Source organism: Paroedura picta, chromosome 7, assembly GCF_049243985.1.
Source record: "Paroedura picta isolate Pp20150507F chromosome 7, Ppicta_v3.0, whole genome shotgun sequence".
NCBI classification, from domain to species: domain Eukaryota; kingdom Metazoa; phylum Chordata; class Lepidosauria; order Squamata; family Gekkonidae; genus Paroedura; species Paroedura picta.
In genome coordinates, this window is record NC_135375.1 from 52,425,735 (window position 1) to 52,445,167 (window position 19,433).

Genomic DNA, 19,433 nt, shown 5'->3' on the forward strand with positions numbered 1-19,433 from the left:
TCACCTCCAAATTTTCAGGAATTTTCCAACTCAGAGCTGGCACAGTCCAGTTTAGTTCTGACATTGCAAACAGGTGGGTGAAAAACACTTTGAAAAATAAAGTATAGCATGGTTTTAAAAAGGAAATAGCAGGTTTATTCCCCTCACTACCTGATCAGTTTCCTATAAAAATAATATGTGCCACCCCCCATTTTGCATGTGAATATGAATTCTCCCCACCATTTCTAGACTGATTCTGAGTGCTGCCTATAACATGCTCAGCACTACTCTGAATCTGTACACTGAGGGGCAAGATCATAGGGTTTGCCATGCTTCAGTTGGTGGATAGAAAACTCCCAGGATTACAGTTTATCTCCAGGTCAGCATCTGGAGTAATTGGCCACTTTAACAATGGACTCTATGACATTATACCCAAGTGAACTATACTGCCCCAAACCTTATCCTCAGTATCCACACCCCAAATCTCTAGGTATTTCCTAGTAGTAGCAAGCAAGCACTCTGATAGTTATTATGGTTATAATCTACTCCCCTATGTTTTATGTAAACTGCCTTGAGCCTTACAAGAAGGCAGTATCGAAATATATAATAAATAAATAAACAAACAAACTTGTATTTCCTGATTAGAAGACAATTTGTGTTGCTTTTCATTAGTGTCACAGATACTATCCAACAGAATACAATCACACGTGCACAGTTTTGCACAGTATTAATGTGCGCTTAAGACTGACATGTCTGCCAACCCTATGCGTGCTACAGGAAACTATGATGGTTCCTGTCTACTTCCATCCCTCAGAGGATTTTCCCTCCATTTTTCCCTTTCCATGACTGAGCCACCTCAGTTATCTAATGTCTCCTGTCCTGAAGAATTCTGACTGTCCCACCCTGTCACACTATAATATTTTGGCTGTTTGCTCAGCCCAGGAACCTGAGGGAAGGAATGGGAGTTCCCCCTAAACTTATACAGCTTAAATGGCACTTGAAAAGTTTATATATTCCACATTTACAAAGTATTTAATTCAACATAGAAGGGAGAGGTCAGGTGAAATCAGGGGTAAAATCCCTGTGGTAACTCAATGTAGATAACTCTGAGGTAAATTCAGGATATACATAGATTTTAGTTCTAATATTTCAGGCTAATGAGAAGCTATTCACAGTTGCTTAAAATCTATCTGCTTTTGTCCCAGGATTTCCCAAAAACTCCAGCACACTTTCTGTAGTATTCTATGACTCTTGATTTCTACAGGTGGTTTCTAACTACAGGGATCTCTGCTCTCTTCTCCCTGTTTTGACTGGGTAGGGAATTTTCTTATCTCTCTGGAAGATCATAAGTGGTGCTGAGTTGATTTTTCTTTAGTGGGCTGTTACCTGACCCACACAAAACTATGCAGGTTGTCTCTGAGCAATGGAGACAAAGCCAAAATCTTACTTGATTACTATGAGTGGATTCCAGCTGTGGAATCGCTAATGTTTACTGGCCTTTTTCAAAACCCAAATATAGCTTTATAGCTGTCCCTGGAAACTCCTTTCCTTCCTTCCTGAGGCCAGAAGGGACATTTAAAAATGTGATTTTAAGAAATCCCAGATGCTTTTCTCTGAAATCCAAGAAAATTCTAGAGAATTAATTCCCAAGTAGTAACTGAATTGCCTAAGATGCTGTCAACAACTGTTAGTCATTTTTTAAATTGTTTTCAGATAATTGAGTACAAGTGTATACTATATTAGACAACTAAGCAAACCCGACAACACAGAAAAATCATCTGATATCAGAGCTCAGGGTTTTACGCCAAGAATGGTTTCATTTAATGCCTTAACAAGCCGGTCTGATAAACACCTTGGATTAGATTAATATTTTCCACTATATCTGGTTTATACAGCCACCACAAAGGAGAAGTGGTAATATTTGTCTGCTTTTATTCACACTAATAGTGAGAAGATGATTCACTTTCTAGAGTTTAAAATAAAACTTTATATTTTCCCTTGTCTCACAGGATCCTAGCCCAGCAAGGGATTTTTTTACCATCACTTTTTACGATTTCAGTGGCAGGGAATCACAGTTACACTTTGTACTTGCAGTTCTTTACAATGCACGACCAATATTTGCATTTTCAAATAGTTAAATCATGTGGTAAGTTTCAATCAATCAATGTTCATATTTTATTAATTGATTGGTGATTGTATAGCCTGCCTTGAGACAACAGGGGAGGGTGGGCTATAAAATAATAATTATTGTTATTATTCTTTATTATATTTCTCAGGTCTTGTCATTTGAGACATCCTTGCAACAATCCACAGTTTACCTTTCTAATTCTGACAAATTTTAAATCAGCCAAACTAGTTATTAGATTAATGGGTTTTTATGATCTTTTTAAGCAATGTTTTTATGAACAAGAATAAAGCACTTTCATGGCCTGGACATAAAGTTCCCAACTGCAAAGAGACTACAAGGCAGAAAGTTTGTTGGAGAATTAGTCTCCATAATATCAATTAAACTCAAACCTTCCAAGTACTTGAAATAAGGTATACACAAGCTTTTTTGTTCTCACTATCACTTTACTGTACTATAAACTTTAATATGAAAGTTTAATTCCTCTTCAAATATGCAATGCAATGTGGATTATTCATATTTATTCTCCAAAACAGCCAGTTTGGTGTAGTGGTTAGGAGTGCAGACTTCTAATCTGGCATGCCAGGTTCGATTCTGTGCTCCCCCACATGCAACCAGCTGGGTGACCTTGGGCTCGCCACGGCACTTAAAAAACTGTTCTGACCGAGCAGTGATATCAGGGCTCTCTCAGCCTCACCAACCCCACAGGGTGTCTGTTGTGGGGAGAGGAATGGGAAGGCGACTGTAAGCCGCTTTGAGCCTCCTTCAGGTAGGGAAAAGCGGCATATAAGAACCAACTCTTCTTCTTCTTCTTCTTCTAGTTGTGTACTTTAAAAAAAAGCAAAACAAAATTAAAAAGCACACTAGTTTTAAGCTCTAACTGGAAAAATAATACAACCCTTGGCATGTAAATGCATTCCAAACCCTTGGGGAAAGGAGCTGAAAACAGCTCCAAGCTAAACAAGGGTGAGCACAGTCCAAGCTCATCATCCTATCACACTGCAAGAACCTTCTTTCCCCTAGTGTGGGTCCCACTCATACACATTCCACACGGTGGTGGACGCTCTGGGTAATCGGCGGTGTAGTGCTGTGCAGCACCATGTTAACCCACTTCCTGTGTCCTCCCACACGGGACTGATTTCAGTGGCGGACCCATGGGGCAGGGCAGGGGGCGGGTTCATTGCACAAAGGTGGGATTACGTAACAATGCAATCCCACCTTTGTGCCAAGGAAAAAAACTTCTCATTTGGCCCCGCAAAGTGTTGCAGAGCCAAGTGGGGCATTTCCTGTCCCTACCAGATCACCACAGGCAGAGAGGAGCTGGGCTTGGAAGCATTGGCTCTTCCACCATCTACATGGGCCTGTGCTGAGACAGGCACTGTTGGCCCCCATGGCAGATCCTCCCATGGGGCAATGGAGGGACTGATCCACGCCAGGCTCGGGATGAGTTTGGGTTGGCACCGACATTGTGTGGCTGTGGGGATTAGCAAAGCCAGCTCTGTGGTACACTCCTCAGAGGACACTCCTCCACTCCAATATCGCTCACATTTTACTTGGACCTCCCACTGCGTACCTTTTCCCACCTTACCCATCCACACTTTTAGGTTTACAATTTCATCTGTTTCTTTCCAGCTTTGAAATATTTTCTTTGTATCTATTTTGGGTCACAGAGAAAGGGAGGATAAGCGGTCATATACCAACAGCTATGGGGCTATAATGGTCCTTGGGCGGGCACATAAGCAAGTAAGCCAGCATGCAGGCACACGTGCATTCCTCCCAATTGAATGCTGTGCACAACCCATAGTGCTCCCCGAAGGTCATGATCATTCAGAAAGGACCCAATGCCAAGGAAGCTCTAAACGCACTGCCACTCTAGGGTTGCCAACCTCCAAGTGATACTTGGGGATCTCCTGTGACCACAATGGAACTAAAGTTCAACTAATATTTAAAGAACAGCAAAATGGACCATTTGAAATGCAGGGGGGGTATGTGTTTATACTTTGGGTCATAGAGAAATAGCAGTCACACAGCCATGGGACTATAATATTCTTCAGGTGGGCATTCAAGTGAGCAAGCAACAAAACAGATCAAAGAAACCCATTCATCTTCAAGTGAACAGAGCCCTATTGAAATTGATCAGTTGGTAGCTTCCACCACAACCCCACACACCAAACTAACTGTGATTCTTCGGATTGTAATGCAGAAATCTATTATACAGGAATCCATTAAGAAAAATTGGGGGGGGGGGGTGCAGAGTGCACACACAGTGTTCAAATGAAGCCATACTAACTCAAATTCAGTGAAAATCGAAAATAAGCTGTGCATGCAGAAAGGGCCTCCATCTGTTAGGGCCAGGGAGAGAGGAGAGCCACTGAGGGAGAGCAATTGAGAACAGAGATCATAAGAGATTAAGGGTTTTCCTTTGTCAAAATGACTAGGTGAAACTAGGATATTCTAGGTGCCATGATGATTTGACATCTGAGATTTTTTGAGATCTGGTGTAAAGGAGAGGTTACTGACCTAGCAGCAATGTAGAGTGTTCTGTCCATGATCATGACCAGCTGAATGTCCAGTCTGTGCCTTTGTGCAGCATCATGTCCAGGCTTGTGACCCAGAAACACTGGATATTGTTTTGTATCTGCGAAAAGAGGAAGAAGATGGGGAAGGAAAAAGAAAAAAATAAGTCCCTCTTGGGCCTAGCTTCTGATAATTTGGTTTTCTTACTCAACATGTAGGCTAAAGCATCAAAACCCAATAGGTTATAAAACTTTTCAGTTTTAATGAGACTACTATAGCTTTATTAAGAAAGAACATGTCTCTCCCTACCTCCTCAAAAGTATGGAGTTCCTTGAAACTCTTGGCCCTGCAGGTTTTTAACGTGTACCTGTCTTTTCAATTTATGCTGATTTCTAAACAGCTGGATTTTGCCTGCCAGTGATGATCTAACATCAAAAAGATGTTTGACAGGAGACAGCAAATGCCGTATTAGCTCTGCTATCTAAGTGTTTAGAATGAAAGTACAAAAGTATCAGCTCTGAAAGTTATTAGAGTAAAACATTCCCAGAGCCTCACTAAATGATGCTACACTGCTGAGTCCTCTGTGAGACCACTAAGGGAAACAGACATTCAGAACTATGTTACTCCAATCAATTGCAAGCTTCTGGGTCCACACATTAGACATACTACAGAAAAAAGGAATAGAGGGTAGTTTGGGATAGTTTTACTAGTTAAAGAACAACTATGATATAATCCAAAGGTAAACTGGTAGAAGGATACAGCTCAAATGCTGGAATTTTAAGAAATGCTATAGGGAACTTTGTAGTTCTTTTTTTTTTAATATTGTTTTCTTTCTTTTCCACTGTAGTGCTGAAGTACAGGAAGTGGCCAACCTGATGTACTCCTACCTACCTGTCTACTCCGGACATCTCAGGAGGTCCCACTTTGGCTGCTCCCACCAGCTAAGGCTACATGTGCGGCAACTGAGAAAGGGCCTTGATTGGGGCACCAACGCTTTATAACTCCTTCTTAAGGAGATTTGCCTGTCTCTTCCCAGTCTTGTGTTTCACCAGTGGGGAAGACCTTTTTTATTTCATTTGGCATAATGAATGGTTAATGCTTACTGTCCCTCCTCCCTGTTTGTGTGTTTTTATGTCTTTATATTATGTTTTATTTAAATTAAATGCAATATACTTGTATTTAAATTGTTTTTTAATGTGTGAACCGTTGATTCTGACTTGGGTGAAAAGGTAAAATCAAAATGTTTTAAATAATCTAATAATACCCATAATCTAATAACATGAAGCAATGTACACTTTCCCCCTTTACTGCACTCATAGTGTAATATATAATCCAAGCACTCTATATAGCACTCAGTTACTTTATCCCCCTTTGCTGTGTGAAAGAACCATATAAACTGGGTCTCCATACTGATAGCTTTCCTCACAACTGTTACATAAAAAAGGAATTGATAGGCACATGAGGTATAGTGGTTGGAGTATCAAATTAGGGATACATAGATTCAAATCTTTCCTGTGCTATAGAAACCTGCTGGATAACCTTGGCCTTAACTCGCAGTTTAACCTAACTCCAAGGGCTATAGTGAAGATAAAATTTAGGAGGTGAGAAAGATACAAATTGCTTTGGATTTCCACTGTCGAGAAAGACAAGGTGTTTTAATGTTGTATTTTTGTGTTGGTTTTAATGGCTTTGTTTTGATTACCAGCCGTGGAGATATTTCAGAGTTGAATTTTAGTTGGCTAGATATTAGCTTCGTGCATATTGTCTATGAATGTTTATAATTCTGGTTATTTGCATTCTGAGACTGCCAATACTTATTTCTTCATACTGATTGAATGTATGAAATCTGTGCATGCAGCATTAAGAAACAGAAGGAGGCTTCCACTGCTCTCTTTATTCCCTATGATCCTTGTCCTATATTAGTTTATGCTTACCAAAACAACTAAACATTTGATCTGCCATTTGTTATCTCACTTGGATAGAGCTGACTCTGGTCTGGACTACTGAGCACTAAAGGGCCACTGAAGGCACTCCAGTTCGTTGCAGCAGTTGTGAAAATGAAGGATTATATGAAGCATTTTACAACTGTCGTTGTACAGTTATATATTGTGAAAGCTTCTCCACAAACCATCAGAGTCCAAATGGACAACAGAACAGACCCTTGTGCTTATCATCTTCCAGGCAGATTGCCGTATTCAGCTGGCTTAAAATAGAAACCAGTTGTTTTTTAAAATTTTACTTTACATTTCAATTGCAAAGGCTGTGCTTATGCCTGTATATATTATATTTACACATGCACAAAACAAGTAACTCATTTTTGCACAGAATTGTAAATCCCCCACATAATAGTACCATTAAATTCTTCTTGTCAGAGTTTTAACTAAAGCACATTTAATTTCTCTTATGGTTCTTGCTTTCACAGTCATGGAAGAATCAAATCTTCGAAGTTATGGACAGGAATGTTTATTTAACAGGCAAAGCCATTTGGAAAAAAGTGACATTTTTAGAAACCATCAGTATGAAGAGCAATGAACAAAGAAAGAATAAAAAGAATATTTCCTAAGCAAAGTTACTCCAGTTTTTTTTATTACTGAGGGGATGTGACAGGGAAAAAAGCATAGCTTCTAGTTCACTAAAACTTGAGATTATAGCAGTGGAATCCTAACTAAAGAAACACTTTTTAAAACTCCTACTCTTCAGCAGATTTGGAAGGAGGTAACTTTGTTTAGGAGTGCGCTGTAAATCTCACTGACCAATAGGGTGTAACTTGGTACTAGGGGGAAAAGAAATCTTAGAGCAGTTTCCCTGCCTTTCATACTCACGGTTGCCATGCGAAATACTGATTGGCTCAGAATCTTCTGGGAAAACAGCCTCAGCAAAATGTAGCAGTGTGAAATATAGCAGCAAGGCTTCTGACCTCATAGTAGTTCAGCTGGGAGACTTTATTTTTTCACTTCACCCTGTTAAAGAGGAATAAGGGCATAAGAGCTTTCTATTGACTCAAATTCTGCCACTATCAACAAAAATAGTCAACAAGTAGCCAACAAGGCATTCACTTTCACTATAAAATAATAAATTAAGTTCATTTACAAAAAGAAAACCATTCTGACAACAAGACTCAATAGACTCCAACATACAGTGGCACCAACATCTTGCTTTCCAGCACTGCTAAAGATGCTTTAAGTAGGGTTGCAAACTCCACATTGGGAGATTCCTGGAGATTTGGAGGCAGAGCCTGGGGAAAGGGAAGGTAGAGAGGGGAGTGATCTCAATATGGTAAACTGTCATTTTCTCTAGGGCAACTGATCTCTGCCTCTGGAGATCACTTGTATTTCTGAAAGATCTCCTGAAAGCTGGCAAACTTTCCTGTCTTCTGCTGCTTTCTACCCTGAGGAGAAAACCTCTATCTGCATAGGAGGTAAATCCATATCTGGAATGTAGATATGGACTTCAAATTTCAGGCATGGGTCTCCACATCCACCCACCCAATTTCCCTCTTCATGTATAGAAAAAAGTTTTTTGTCTAAATTTCTTTTGGATATGCCAGTTATCTAGGTGAAGATATTTTACTTTTAATGGAGCATTTAAATTATGTAAACTCATATCTGTATCCTCAAGAAATAAAAGTAATACACAGAGCTATGCAGAGCTACTCAGAATCCTATTCAGGCATATTCAATACTCTTACTCCCAGGAAATTATTCTTAGGAATGCACTGTAAGTCTAGCAACAGCTGAAACAGGTTATGGAGAAATGCTGTGTCATTGGGTGGGTTTGGGATTGGGTGGACGTTTATAAGACGGAGCTCTTCCGCCAGGTTTATGGTTGAGGCCAAGGCTAACATCTATGCCCCCCCCGGGACTCGGGACTTGGGATTAGAGATGGGTACCACCAATACCCCCTCTCCACCTGCTAGTAGAGGAAAAGGGTAGTGGATTAGCCAATCTTGCCGGGTTAGCTTGCTAACTAATAATTGCTGGACTGTAGTTGTTTTAACTGGATTTTAATGGATTTTATGGGGTTTTAGAATGTTGTAACCCGCCACGAGCTGCAAGGGAGTGGCGGGCAATAAAACAAATAATAATAACAATAATAACAATAATAACAATAACAACAACAACAACAACAACAATAATAATAATATAATTAAATGACGGCTCAATCCACAAATTAAAAACACTCTACATTATTTAGATTTAGCCAGTTTCTAGGAGACTGATTCGTTTTCTAAAGAGTTATAAACCAAGTAAAGCAACATGGTGGTAGTGGTAGAGGGAACGGTTGATGGAGCACAGTGAATATGTCATGAGGCTTTACCATAAAATATAGGCTCATAAATTTAAATATCATTACAAAAAACAGCACTTCAATTGTGTGCTGAAAATAAAGACAAATGAAATGGTCTAAAGGCAAAAGTTTCACTCCCACCTGATGGATTCCAGGGACATTTTCTTTTATTCCCCCCCCCACACTTTTTTTTAAAATAAAAAAGCTAAAATTTAAAAATACACAAAGAAGACAAATTCTGATTTGGTCAGAGAAAACACTACATTGCAGCACCTACATATAATTCCCAGTCTAATTTCATGGTGCTGTTGATCTTCAGGACAAATCAGTGTAAAAAATGAGGATCCTTTTTCTTCCTTTCCAGAGATTCGAACCTTTGATGCAGCTTGCCAAAGATTATCTTTCTGAACAAAGCTATTCCACCGTAGCCTGCCAATCATTCTAGATTTATGCACAGAAAGTCAGACTTTGTAACCAAGAGAGCTTTTGAATGTTCATTTGGCAAACAAAGTGCTAACTTGCCCTTTTGAAACACCATTTAATATTAGATACCTATGTGTTCGTTTTTGATGCCAAAAAAAGCATTAACAAGGCTCGAGTGTTCCATTTCAACATTTAATTTCACAGACACAGCTGGTTCTTAATCATTTATCCACTTGGAAACACTGCAAAAATTAATATTATATATATATATATATATATATATATATATATATATATATATATATATATATATATATATATATATATATATATATATATATATATATATATATATATATATATATAAATTATATATATATATAAACCCCATGTAAAATTAGAAAGTGCTTCACAGGAGGTAACTGCATTCCTTAGAATACGATGAGTCAAATAGCTGTACTCTCTATTTGCCTATTTTATTCACATTAAATTTGACTAGGTTTAGTGTTTCTTCCCAAATTAAACAAGAATTATTTATTACATTCATATCCCAACATTTCCCTTGGAATCTAAAGTAACCTTAAAAGTGTTCCCAGCAATCTCCCATCCAGATACAGAGCAGCCTAGATTTACTTTGCTTCAGGAATATTTTTACATGATAACCAAGGTCAACACCAACCACCAGGAAGGCATGAGATAAAATAAAATGCCTTAACAGTCCCTAAAAACTTCCAGGAAAAGTATATTCCACAAATGGAGTGCCACTACTAAATGTGGTAATTGTGTCTGCAATGAAGACCAACCCATGTGGGGGAATATGCATGTCAGCTAGTGAACGCGGTTGCTCACAGTGGTGGGAAAAATGTTTCAACTCACAACTGATGTAAGCAACACTGCCAGTGTTGATGACATCTTGCTTCCTAAGTCCCAGCACTCCTGCTACTTGCCTGACAACCCCAGAGGGAGAAAAGGATGACACAGACACACTGTACTTGGGAGAAGTAGACCACAGAGAATGTGCTGGCCCCACCCCACCCCAGGTACCCATAAGGTCGAAGGGAGCAGGACTGCAGAAAGTTGCCTGACAACTGCCTGGATAAAATTCAATGCTGGGTACTGATGCACAGAGTTATTGTGCACAACTCCTATCCTTTCTGCCTGAAGCCTCTTGCCCTGAAAACCTGATCTTTCCCCCCTTAGCGCTTGGTGTCAGGAGGAGCATCAAACATGGCTGTCTCAATAATGCTAGCCCTTTTCCCATTGGAGCTGCCACCACATCCTGATATTGCCTCCCTTGGCATTTTTGGTATAAGAAGCAGCTAAAAGGTAAAGGGGAGCAGTAGGGGGGCACTGGATTTGGGTCCCTTGAGTAGCATTGTTCACTTATTTCTAATTGACTAGGTTGTGGCCTCTTGCTGGCAAATGTTGCTTCAAGTTTTGCTCCTTCATAGTACTGAAATCTGGTGGAAAGTATGGGAATAATATGCTACCAGAACTCAAGTTAGACCAATATATGATGTTTTGAGAAATTGTCATAACTGTGTGTGTTTTTGTCTCTGTGATTTGCTGGGAAGACCTTAACATATTGGGTATGGTATTCATTGTCCTGTGAGCTTGGTTACGGAATCTGCTGATTATGAAGTGAGCTTTTTAGCTATGTGTTCAATATGAATATTTCCAGGTTATATATGGATTTAAAATCTCTCAAAAACTATTTCTTTAATGAGAAATTTAGTGGGGAACTAGGTTAACATCTTTAACTGATCCTATTAAATAAAAGAGTAAGGCCACCTGGGGAGGAGTTAGGGCGGGCCCTGTCCAGGATAAAAACTCAGAGGGCCCAATCAGGAACCGTGAAGCGGCTCCTGATTGGGCCCTCCGAGTGTCCATCCAGGGCCAAGCAGCCAATGGGGAGGCGCACAAAGTGCCTTCCTATTGGCCCCTCACCAAGACAGACCAAAATTCCAGGCCTGCTGCAAAGGAGCTTCTGACAGGCCCTGACTGAGGGAAGGAGGCCTTTCCAAGAGCAACGCAGGGGAGACTGAGGGCCTTCCTTTTGAGGGGGGGGAAACTTTCCCCTTCTGCCAAACAGTTGCCTGACAGGGAGGCCACAGAAAAGCCCCTTCTCACTTAAAATAATGCTCTGGCTGGGGGTTAGACACAGCCAAGCCATGTGTCTTTCTTCTTTGCAACTCTCTGCAGATTTGAGGCCACTGCACAGCGTTATTCTGCAGAAGAAACTGGCACTTTTGTCTCCTGTTTCATCTGCACAACAACCCTGTGCAGTAGGCCTCAAGTCTTTCAATTCAACAACAACCTGTGTGGGAAGCCTTAAATGTTTCTTCTCTACAACAACCCTGTCCAAAGTAGCCCTTTTTGCCTGGGGAGCTGATCTTTATACTCTGCAGGTGAGCTGTAATTCCAGGAGCTCTCCAGGCCACACCTGTAGGTTGGCTACCCCTGGGTTGGAAATATTCCTAGATGTTTGGAGGTGGGACTTCAAAATCGTACAATGCCTCAGAGTCCAGCCTTCAAATGAGCCATTTTTGCCTGCAGTTGGTAGGGAGTGGTGCAGGAGTGTCCCTCCTGGCCTATGGGTTATGACCAACCCTTATCAGCAACTGTTTGTATTCTGGGGCACAGACAGGCAGACCAGCATCAGTCCTGTGAGTCTGGAAAGTGCAGGAAGATCTAAATAAATATTTATAGCCTGAAACTAAATAAGAGAACAAGTAAATGTCTGAAGACACATAGTAACTGAAATAGTAACTGGCAAATAACCTTGGCCTGGCAAATAAAAAAACAGTATTAAAAACCTTACTAAGGTCAAGACTGCTGTGCACAGACAGTCTTCCTCTCAGGGTTGCCAGCTTCCCTGTGAGGCTCGCTACCCCACCTCCCTCATGGGGAGTCTGCTATGGGGAGAGAAGGGGAAGACTATTGGAAAATGCTTTGAGACACCTGAGGGCTGCTGGGTAACTGCGGCCCATTCCCAGTTCTCTCAGATCTCTCACAACCCTACATACCTCACAGGTTGACTATTGTGGAGAGACAAATGGAAAAGGTGTTTGTAAACCGCTTTGAGACTCCTTTGGGTAGTAAGCAATAGGGTAAAAAAATCCGTTCTTCTAAGGAGCAACCATGAAAGAAGCATGTGGGCACATAACATTTTACCAACAGTGAAAATATGGGAGACAGAAGGAACAGGGTGGACACCTGTGTACTGTGACTACCTTATGTGTATTAGGGCAGAGGGGCATTTCAGTGAATGTGGCCTAATTCACACAAGAAGGGAAATGACGCAGAACTGGGGGGAATTGGTTGCCATGTAATCTTCCCCTGAGAAGAGTCTCCAGTCTGATTTTCCCTTCACATATCTGAGGACATGGCTCTGGAAAGCTCATCTGTAACCACTATGCCACAATTCCCAAAGGTCAGTCCTCTCCCACAATCAACGAACATTCCACACCACAGGTTCTTGACACCCATATCTCCACACCCATGGCCTCATTTGCAACCATGCCACCACAACCTCCCACACAACACACATGACAACCCCATGCCCTTACAGACTGGACAACTCCTCCCCTTCCTCTTCCCACTGCCAAGCTCTAGCGCCCGTTGTATTCTTGGAGACAACAGGCTTTGCCCCTAGTTTAGGATATAAATCAGAAAAATTCTGGTAATAGGAGGGGAAATTATTTTTAGGTCTTCATTATAAAGCATTTTTATCTAGAAGATTAGGCTGATCATTCAGATATAGCTTATGGCAAAGTTCTATAGCAGAAGGGTGTCATGTCATCAACTTGCTAACGGTGTGCATTACACCAAGAAAAAAAGTATTAAGACAGTGCTGATAAATTTCAATCACTCCACTTCAGGGCTTTAAAATCTTTTTCTAACTTTGTGTGATGTATTGCTCCTGATATTTAATATTATGTATTCTGTGAATACACAGAAAAGGTACATTCAAAGTAATTGCTTATATTACATGGTGCACTTAGTTTGTCCGATTTTTCATAAGTATAGGGATGGATACAGCAATCTGCAGCAGAAGATAGTAGCAGGTACGAATTTTTACCACATTTCTTTATTCCCTGAACATTGATTTTTGGGGTTGCAGGACCCGGACAACCAGCTATGCTATTGCAAGGATGTAATGAGGAGGGGAGGTAGCTTAAATCCCATCTTCTTTGGTCTGCAGAGCTCTGTTAGCCAATTCCAAACCATTTTTATTCCCAATAGGGAAAATGTATGGATGCCCATTTTATTATCCTGCAAAAATAGCATGGGGTAGTGTTTTTCAGTGAGAAAAGAGGTTAGAAGCTCTTTTGTTCAGCTTTTTAATCCAATCCTTTTCATCCTCAACATTCACATCTCTAATCATAGGCTCAATAATCATGGCATGAGGTTACCTATAAAAAGGGCATCTGAAGAAAACATGGTTAATGATTTCCAGTTCCTTAGTGTTACCTGGACAGATTCTCTTAGGTAAATTTTAGTAGCCTTCTAGGCTCTTGCATCTATGTATTTAAGAAATTACAAAAGTGACCTAGTTTCTTGAAAGCTTGGAGTCAATAAAATGAAACTCCATGCATGCATATCTAGAATACTCTGGAAGCAAACAGTATTTAAGTAGAAAAGTTGGAACTGATTTTCAGGACTAGATAAGAGATGATTAAATCTTGCATTGTCTAGGACTGTGCTTTATTATGTGATAAGTGGCAAAACTGAGTTGTACATATTGCATAAATAAATACTCCTTTTTGTTTGTGAGCCTTCTGCCAGTCGGCTTCATCAGGTGACCTGCTTTGGGAAAACAAGTTAATTTTTATATTTTTCTCCACACAATTCATAATTTCATAATAGTCCTATTATAAATTAATGGAAGGCTTTCCATGAAAAATTTTTCCATAGGTGAGATATTGTTTTGGAGGAAAAGTTATATGTAAAAATCATATCCAGCTGTACAAGATTAATCAGAGACTGAGAAATTTGTCTGCATGAAATGGGGATTCAGTGATCATCTTGGCAAAAGGGAATGGACAGGTGCATGGACAGCTGGATACTTAGGCTTGCCAGCATACTCTCATGTTTGATGCTATAGAATATCACACATGAAACTCCACTTGCATGAAAGAGGCACACAATACTCCTTTAAGTGACAACACTGGAGACTCTTTTCTGAATTTGTTTCTATATACCCTGGTGGATGTAGCCACTGTTGTTGTCCATAATTCTACCCTCCCATCTTTCCTGCATTTTGATAAGAAACAATACAGCCTTGTTCAATTATAGATACAATTAGTAAACATAGTGGAGTTTGTCTGTAGGTGCTTTGTTGAATAAGATAACTAAAAGATATTTCCACTAAGATATAATAAACATTTTCTTAGTCTGGAAAATGTTGTAGAGAAAGCCGAATGTCTATCCTCAATGAGAGCAAGAGATTTTTATATATGTACTAGCAAGAAAGCCCATTGCAACCAGGAATGCAATGGGCGCTAGGACCCAGGGGACACCAGCAGGCGCAGATCTCTCTCTCTCTCTCATTCTCTCTCGCAGCAGGAGCCATAGCAGGTAATCAGGGGGTGTTTGCGGTTTTGCAGGGCTCTATGTGTCTCTGTGTGTGTGTTTCTCTCTCGGGCGTCTGAGAGCAAATTAGCTAGCATCCAGGGAAGGAAAGCAGGAGCTGGAGAGGGAGGGCTTCGCTGGCCACACCTTGATTGGCCCTATTCCATCTCGGACAGCCAGGACACTCTCCACCCCCATGGCTGTTTCACAGATATTAAGAAGAACAATGGATAAGGATATATAATGGCCCCTGCCTGATGAAATTCTCTGCTAGATGACTTACTGGCCCTGAGGGATTTTTCTAGATTTCATAGGGCCTTTCAGGTGGATATTTTTCCACCAAGTTTTCTGTTGAGGAATATCAAGGCCAGTTTTTTAAAACCATCTATAAGTACTGCCACATTTGGGGGGGGGGGGGAAGTCTGCTTGTTGGGTGCTAAATCATTATGTTTTATTCTGATGCCTAAACTGGGATTCTAGTTTATAAACTGCAAAGTATTTAATTATTTTTGCAAGTATATTTCTTTGCATATAGATTGTTTTATCAATGTTGTGGGCTGCCCTATGACCCAGAGGAGATGTGGGATATGAGTGCAAAAATACATGAATAACTGAATAAACATATCCAGACCATTCTGAAAGGCAGCCCAGGACTAGCACAATTGTAAACAGCCAGGTTAGCAACTGTATGTTTCTTCTGTCCAATACAGAAAAAGGGTGAAGCTACAGTGTGCAAACAGGGCTTGGTTTCTATGCTCTACTGTTGGCTCTCTAGAGGCACTGGTTGGCTAGCTGATTGAAGGCTACTCAATATGATTCCATAATCCCTATCCACTGCTACAGAAGTTGATGCTTCTGAAACAGTTGAAAATATTTACCTAGCATCTTCTTCTTGGATATACATCTTGTAAAATGTAGAATGTGGATTAAATGTCATATTAATAAGATCAACTGCTCATTAGCACTTATGTTCTGCTGTAACACAGATCTTGCTGAAAATGATCAGGTCCTTGATGGTAATTTAAAATAAATGTTAAGAGTCAGAATCAAATCCATAGCTGGGAGGAGTTCATCTTCTAACAATGCCATTTCTTAACATGCTGGAATTACTGACATTGTGCCACATTGGGCAGTTTGAATATCATCTCTCTTTAAGCCACCAGCTGCTCTTTACCAGTTCTTTAAGCACTAAAAAAGCCAGGTTGTTAATGAGGTTCTGCCTACTGACAAGATGGTAGCTATCTCTGATGATCAGGTTTCCCATGAATCAGTCATTTATGACTCCATTTTTAGCAAGCAGTAGTACTGTGCATGGGAGCCTTTCTCAATGTTTTTATTGCTGTGAAACCCCTGAAACATTCTTCAGGCTTCAAGAACCCCCAGAAGTGGCATGATCATGCAGAATATGATTGGGAAGCATAGCTGTGTACACACCCACCTGGGGCCCCTCCTGGCCGTTTTGGGAGGGGGACACAGGTCAACAGGGCTATATATGGTTATATCACCCAATAAATGATTAACAAATTAAAAAGTATATGAAAAATAATTAACTTCCACCCATTTGAGATACTCTTCCAGGGCCGTCAAGAGACTCCAGGGTTTCATGAAACCCTGATTGAGAAACCCTGGACTATATGGTATAGTTTCTATATTAACAAAGCAAATATAGCAAAAGTTATTCTACACAAAACCTGAATGGTCTTTAGATTGTAACTTGCATTATACCTTTACTGGAAAATGAAATCTTTAATCTGTCCCTCATGCCTTTCCAGACATAGTTGGCACACTTTCTAAATAAAGCAAAATCTATCTTGGCATCATAATACCCCTTGGGATCAATTGGCATCTTTAGTGAGCAATATGCAGCAACAGTGAAATGAGTAAACAATGTTGGATCCAATTAAAATGATAGTAAAAAATTCATAACCTATATCAATCCCAAATCCCTCATTTCATGTGCAGCAGGTACTGCTGGGCTTCATATGAATGATGTGAAAAGAATATGTGTGTACCTATAAAAAGCCACAGCAGAAGCAGTGACAAATTGTAGACATTGAAAAGTGACAAACAGCTCTGCAGGGACCTAAACATTTGAGCATGCAGGTTCTATGCATTGGATGCTCCAGTTATTTTACCAAACAAACTGCTCTTAGACATCATACTGGAGGTACAATAGAAGCTTGTCTTAGACATGGTCTTCTTAGCATGCAAAATGTTATGGCCCAGGTCTATTCAATGGAACCAAAGCCTTTAAAGGATTAGATGTCCAAGGACATGGCCCAGCCCATTCATTTGTACACTACTAGCTATGTCTTATAAAAGAGGCTTAATGACTGTATTATGTAGCATCTACAGGGCATTTACTGACTAATACTAGAGCCTAGCTGATCTTTTAAAACTGTATAAGTGATATTGTAATAAAACACTGTCTCAAGGCAGAAGTTGTATGGATGGATTCATCAGGAAAGTCATTGATGAATGTGAAAATATAGTACATCCTTTTTTCCCTAGAGAACTCAAAGTTTCTGGTTGGCATTTAAGAGCAGTTAAGTAAAATATTAGGATTTTTTGTCAAACCACAACACAGTTAAGTCATGAATATGTGCTAGTAAAAGTTTATTTTTTTATTTGTTTATTTGGCCAAGATTTATTTATTTATAAATTCAATTTATAGGCCTTCCATTCCACAGTGGCCCCAGGGTGGCTAACAACAATGAAAAAAAATATTAATAAAATTAATAAAAACTAGCAAAATCTCAAATTTAAAAGGATGAAACCAGCAGTCTTATAGATAGATCACTTTTTTTGAGGGGGAGGGGATAAACGAGGAGGTCAACGATGGAAAGCGCCTACTCTCAACTGTGAGCCCGGTGGAACAACTGAGTTCTACGTGCCCTGCAGTCCTCTATTAAATGCTGCAGGGCCCAAATGTCTAGAGACATATGAAGCCAACTGTTATTATACAGCACTAATACATACTAGAGCAGTTGTAGTCAAACTGCAGCCCTCCAGCATTCGCTGGCAGGGGCTCCTGGGAATTGTAGTCCACGGACATCTGGAGGGCCGCAGTTTGACTACCCCTGCTTTAAAAAGTGGACTAAACAGAGGGTAGAATTTAATTAAGAGAAATAATGCTAAATCAAATACAAGACAGCAAAACACAATTTTAAAAAGATTCCAAGATTGAAGGTTCTGAGGAAGATATATCTACTGCATTCAGTGTCCCGGATTAAGTACTGTTTTGGTAATGTTGCTCCTTCATAGTGTGTCCATGCCTTTGAACTTCAAAAAGTGACAATCTGGGAGGCAGCTTTGAGCCTCATCCTCTCTCAACTGCTCTTCCCCCAACACCATTTTCCACAGCCCCTGCATTATCATCCTGGATGGCTGCTGAGAAAAAGTACAACTACGTGAGCTCCACCAGCATGCTAGCCATGCAGGGAAAGACCAAGTTGGCCACAGTGCTGGCGGTTTTATTTCCATTTCTCTATGATCAGCTTGCTTTCCTCTAGGAGGCATGACGATCTCACTATCTGTTTTGTCTGAGCTATGGTTCTTCTCACTGAGGAAAGAGCTGGCAGGCACAGAAGAGAGCCCTTCCCTTTACCCCAGATACACAAGAGCTTGCTAATGTTAAACAATGGTAAGGAAAGATAACCCTACATACTCCTGGAAAAATTAGTTATATATTAAATATTCATGTATGTGCTTGTGGGATAGTGAACAGTCATGTGGCTCTTCTGGTTGGCAGTAGTGGTGAATCTGGTTTTCTGTAAGCTGCTGAATTAATATTACTGCCCTAAATCATGGTGCTTTAGGCCAAAGAACCATTCAGTGTAAATTCACAACAATACAAGACTATCTTATACTGAGTGAAGTATATCTAGCTAGGTATTAAAATGATTCTGAGATGTAATCTGTATGAACTATCACATAGCTGTAATTAATTAAAAGAACCAAAAAGGTTTTGCTTTTAAGATAATTATAATTGTCAAGGTAAGAGTAAGTGAATTTGATTGTACCATGAAATTATGGTCTACATTTGTCCAAATAACATAGCTTTTATCAAAGTCAGAAGCTTACATTAATAATGGGGTGGAAAAAGCTCCATCTGCAAATTATCTGACAATAATAATTTTTTAACCCACTGTTTTTGGTCTTTAGTTTACAATATATGGAATCAGAAATTCACCAGAAATGGTGAATATAACAGAGGCCAAAAAATTCTCAGCTATGCCATCAGCTGCAGATTTATAGACCACATTTGTTTTTATGTCTTTCTCACTTTTCAAAAAATGACTGAAGTTTCTAACTTAATAGAAAGATGGGACTTGAAAGCTTTTGGTTTCAGCTTCTATCATCTGCAGTACAAACTTTCTCATTCATAAAGTTCCAAAACTTGTTTCCTTCTACTGTCATCATGATACAATTTTAAATCTAAATTTCTTAAATCATTTCCCACAACTTGAAGAACAACACGAAACCTGATGCTGAGGGACCTGTTTTTGCAGAACCAGAAGCCAGAATT

The 19,433-nt window shown here is 39.9% G+C and overlaps 1 protein-coding gene across 4 annotated transcripts in view; it reads right to left on the reverse strand.

Moving 5' to 3' along the window:
• The window catches only part of SEMA6A (semaphorin 6A), a 198,553-nt gene that overhangs the window by 94,922 nt on the left and 84,198 nt on the right, over nucleotides 1-19,433 (reverse strand). For all 4 annotated transcript variants that reach the window (XM_077344355.1, XM_077344352.1, XM_077344356.1 and 1 more), the window contains exons 2-3: nucleotides 7,444-7,581; nucleotides 4,625-4,742 (exon numbers count right to left, since the gene is read on the reverse strand). In XM_077344355.1, the coding sequence (XP_077200470.1) occupies nucleotides 4,625-4,742; nucleotides 7,444-7,543 (218 nt within the window). In that variant the 5' untranslated portion in view covers nucleotides 7,544-7,581. The remainder of the gene's footprint in view (nucleotides 1-4,624; nucleotides 4,743-7,443; nucleotides 7,582-19,433) is intronic.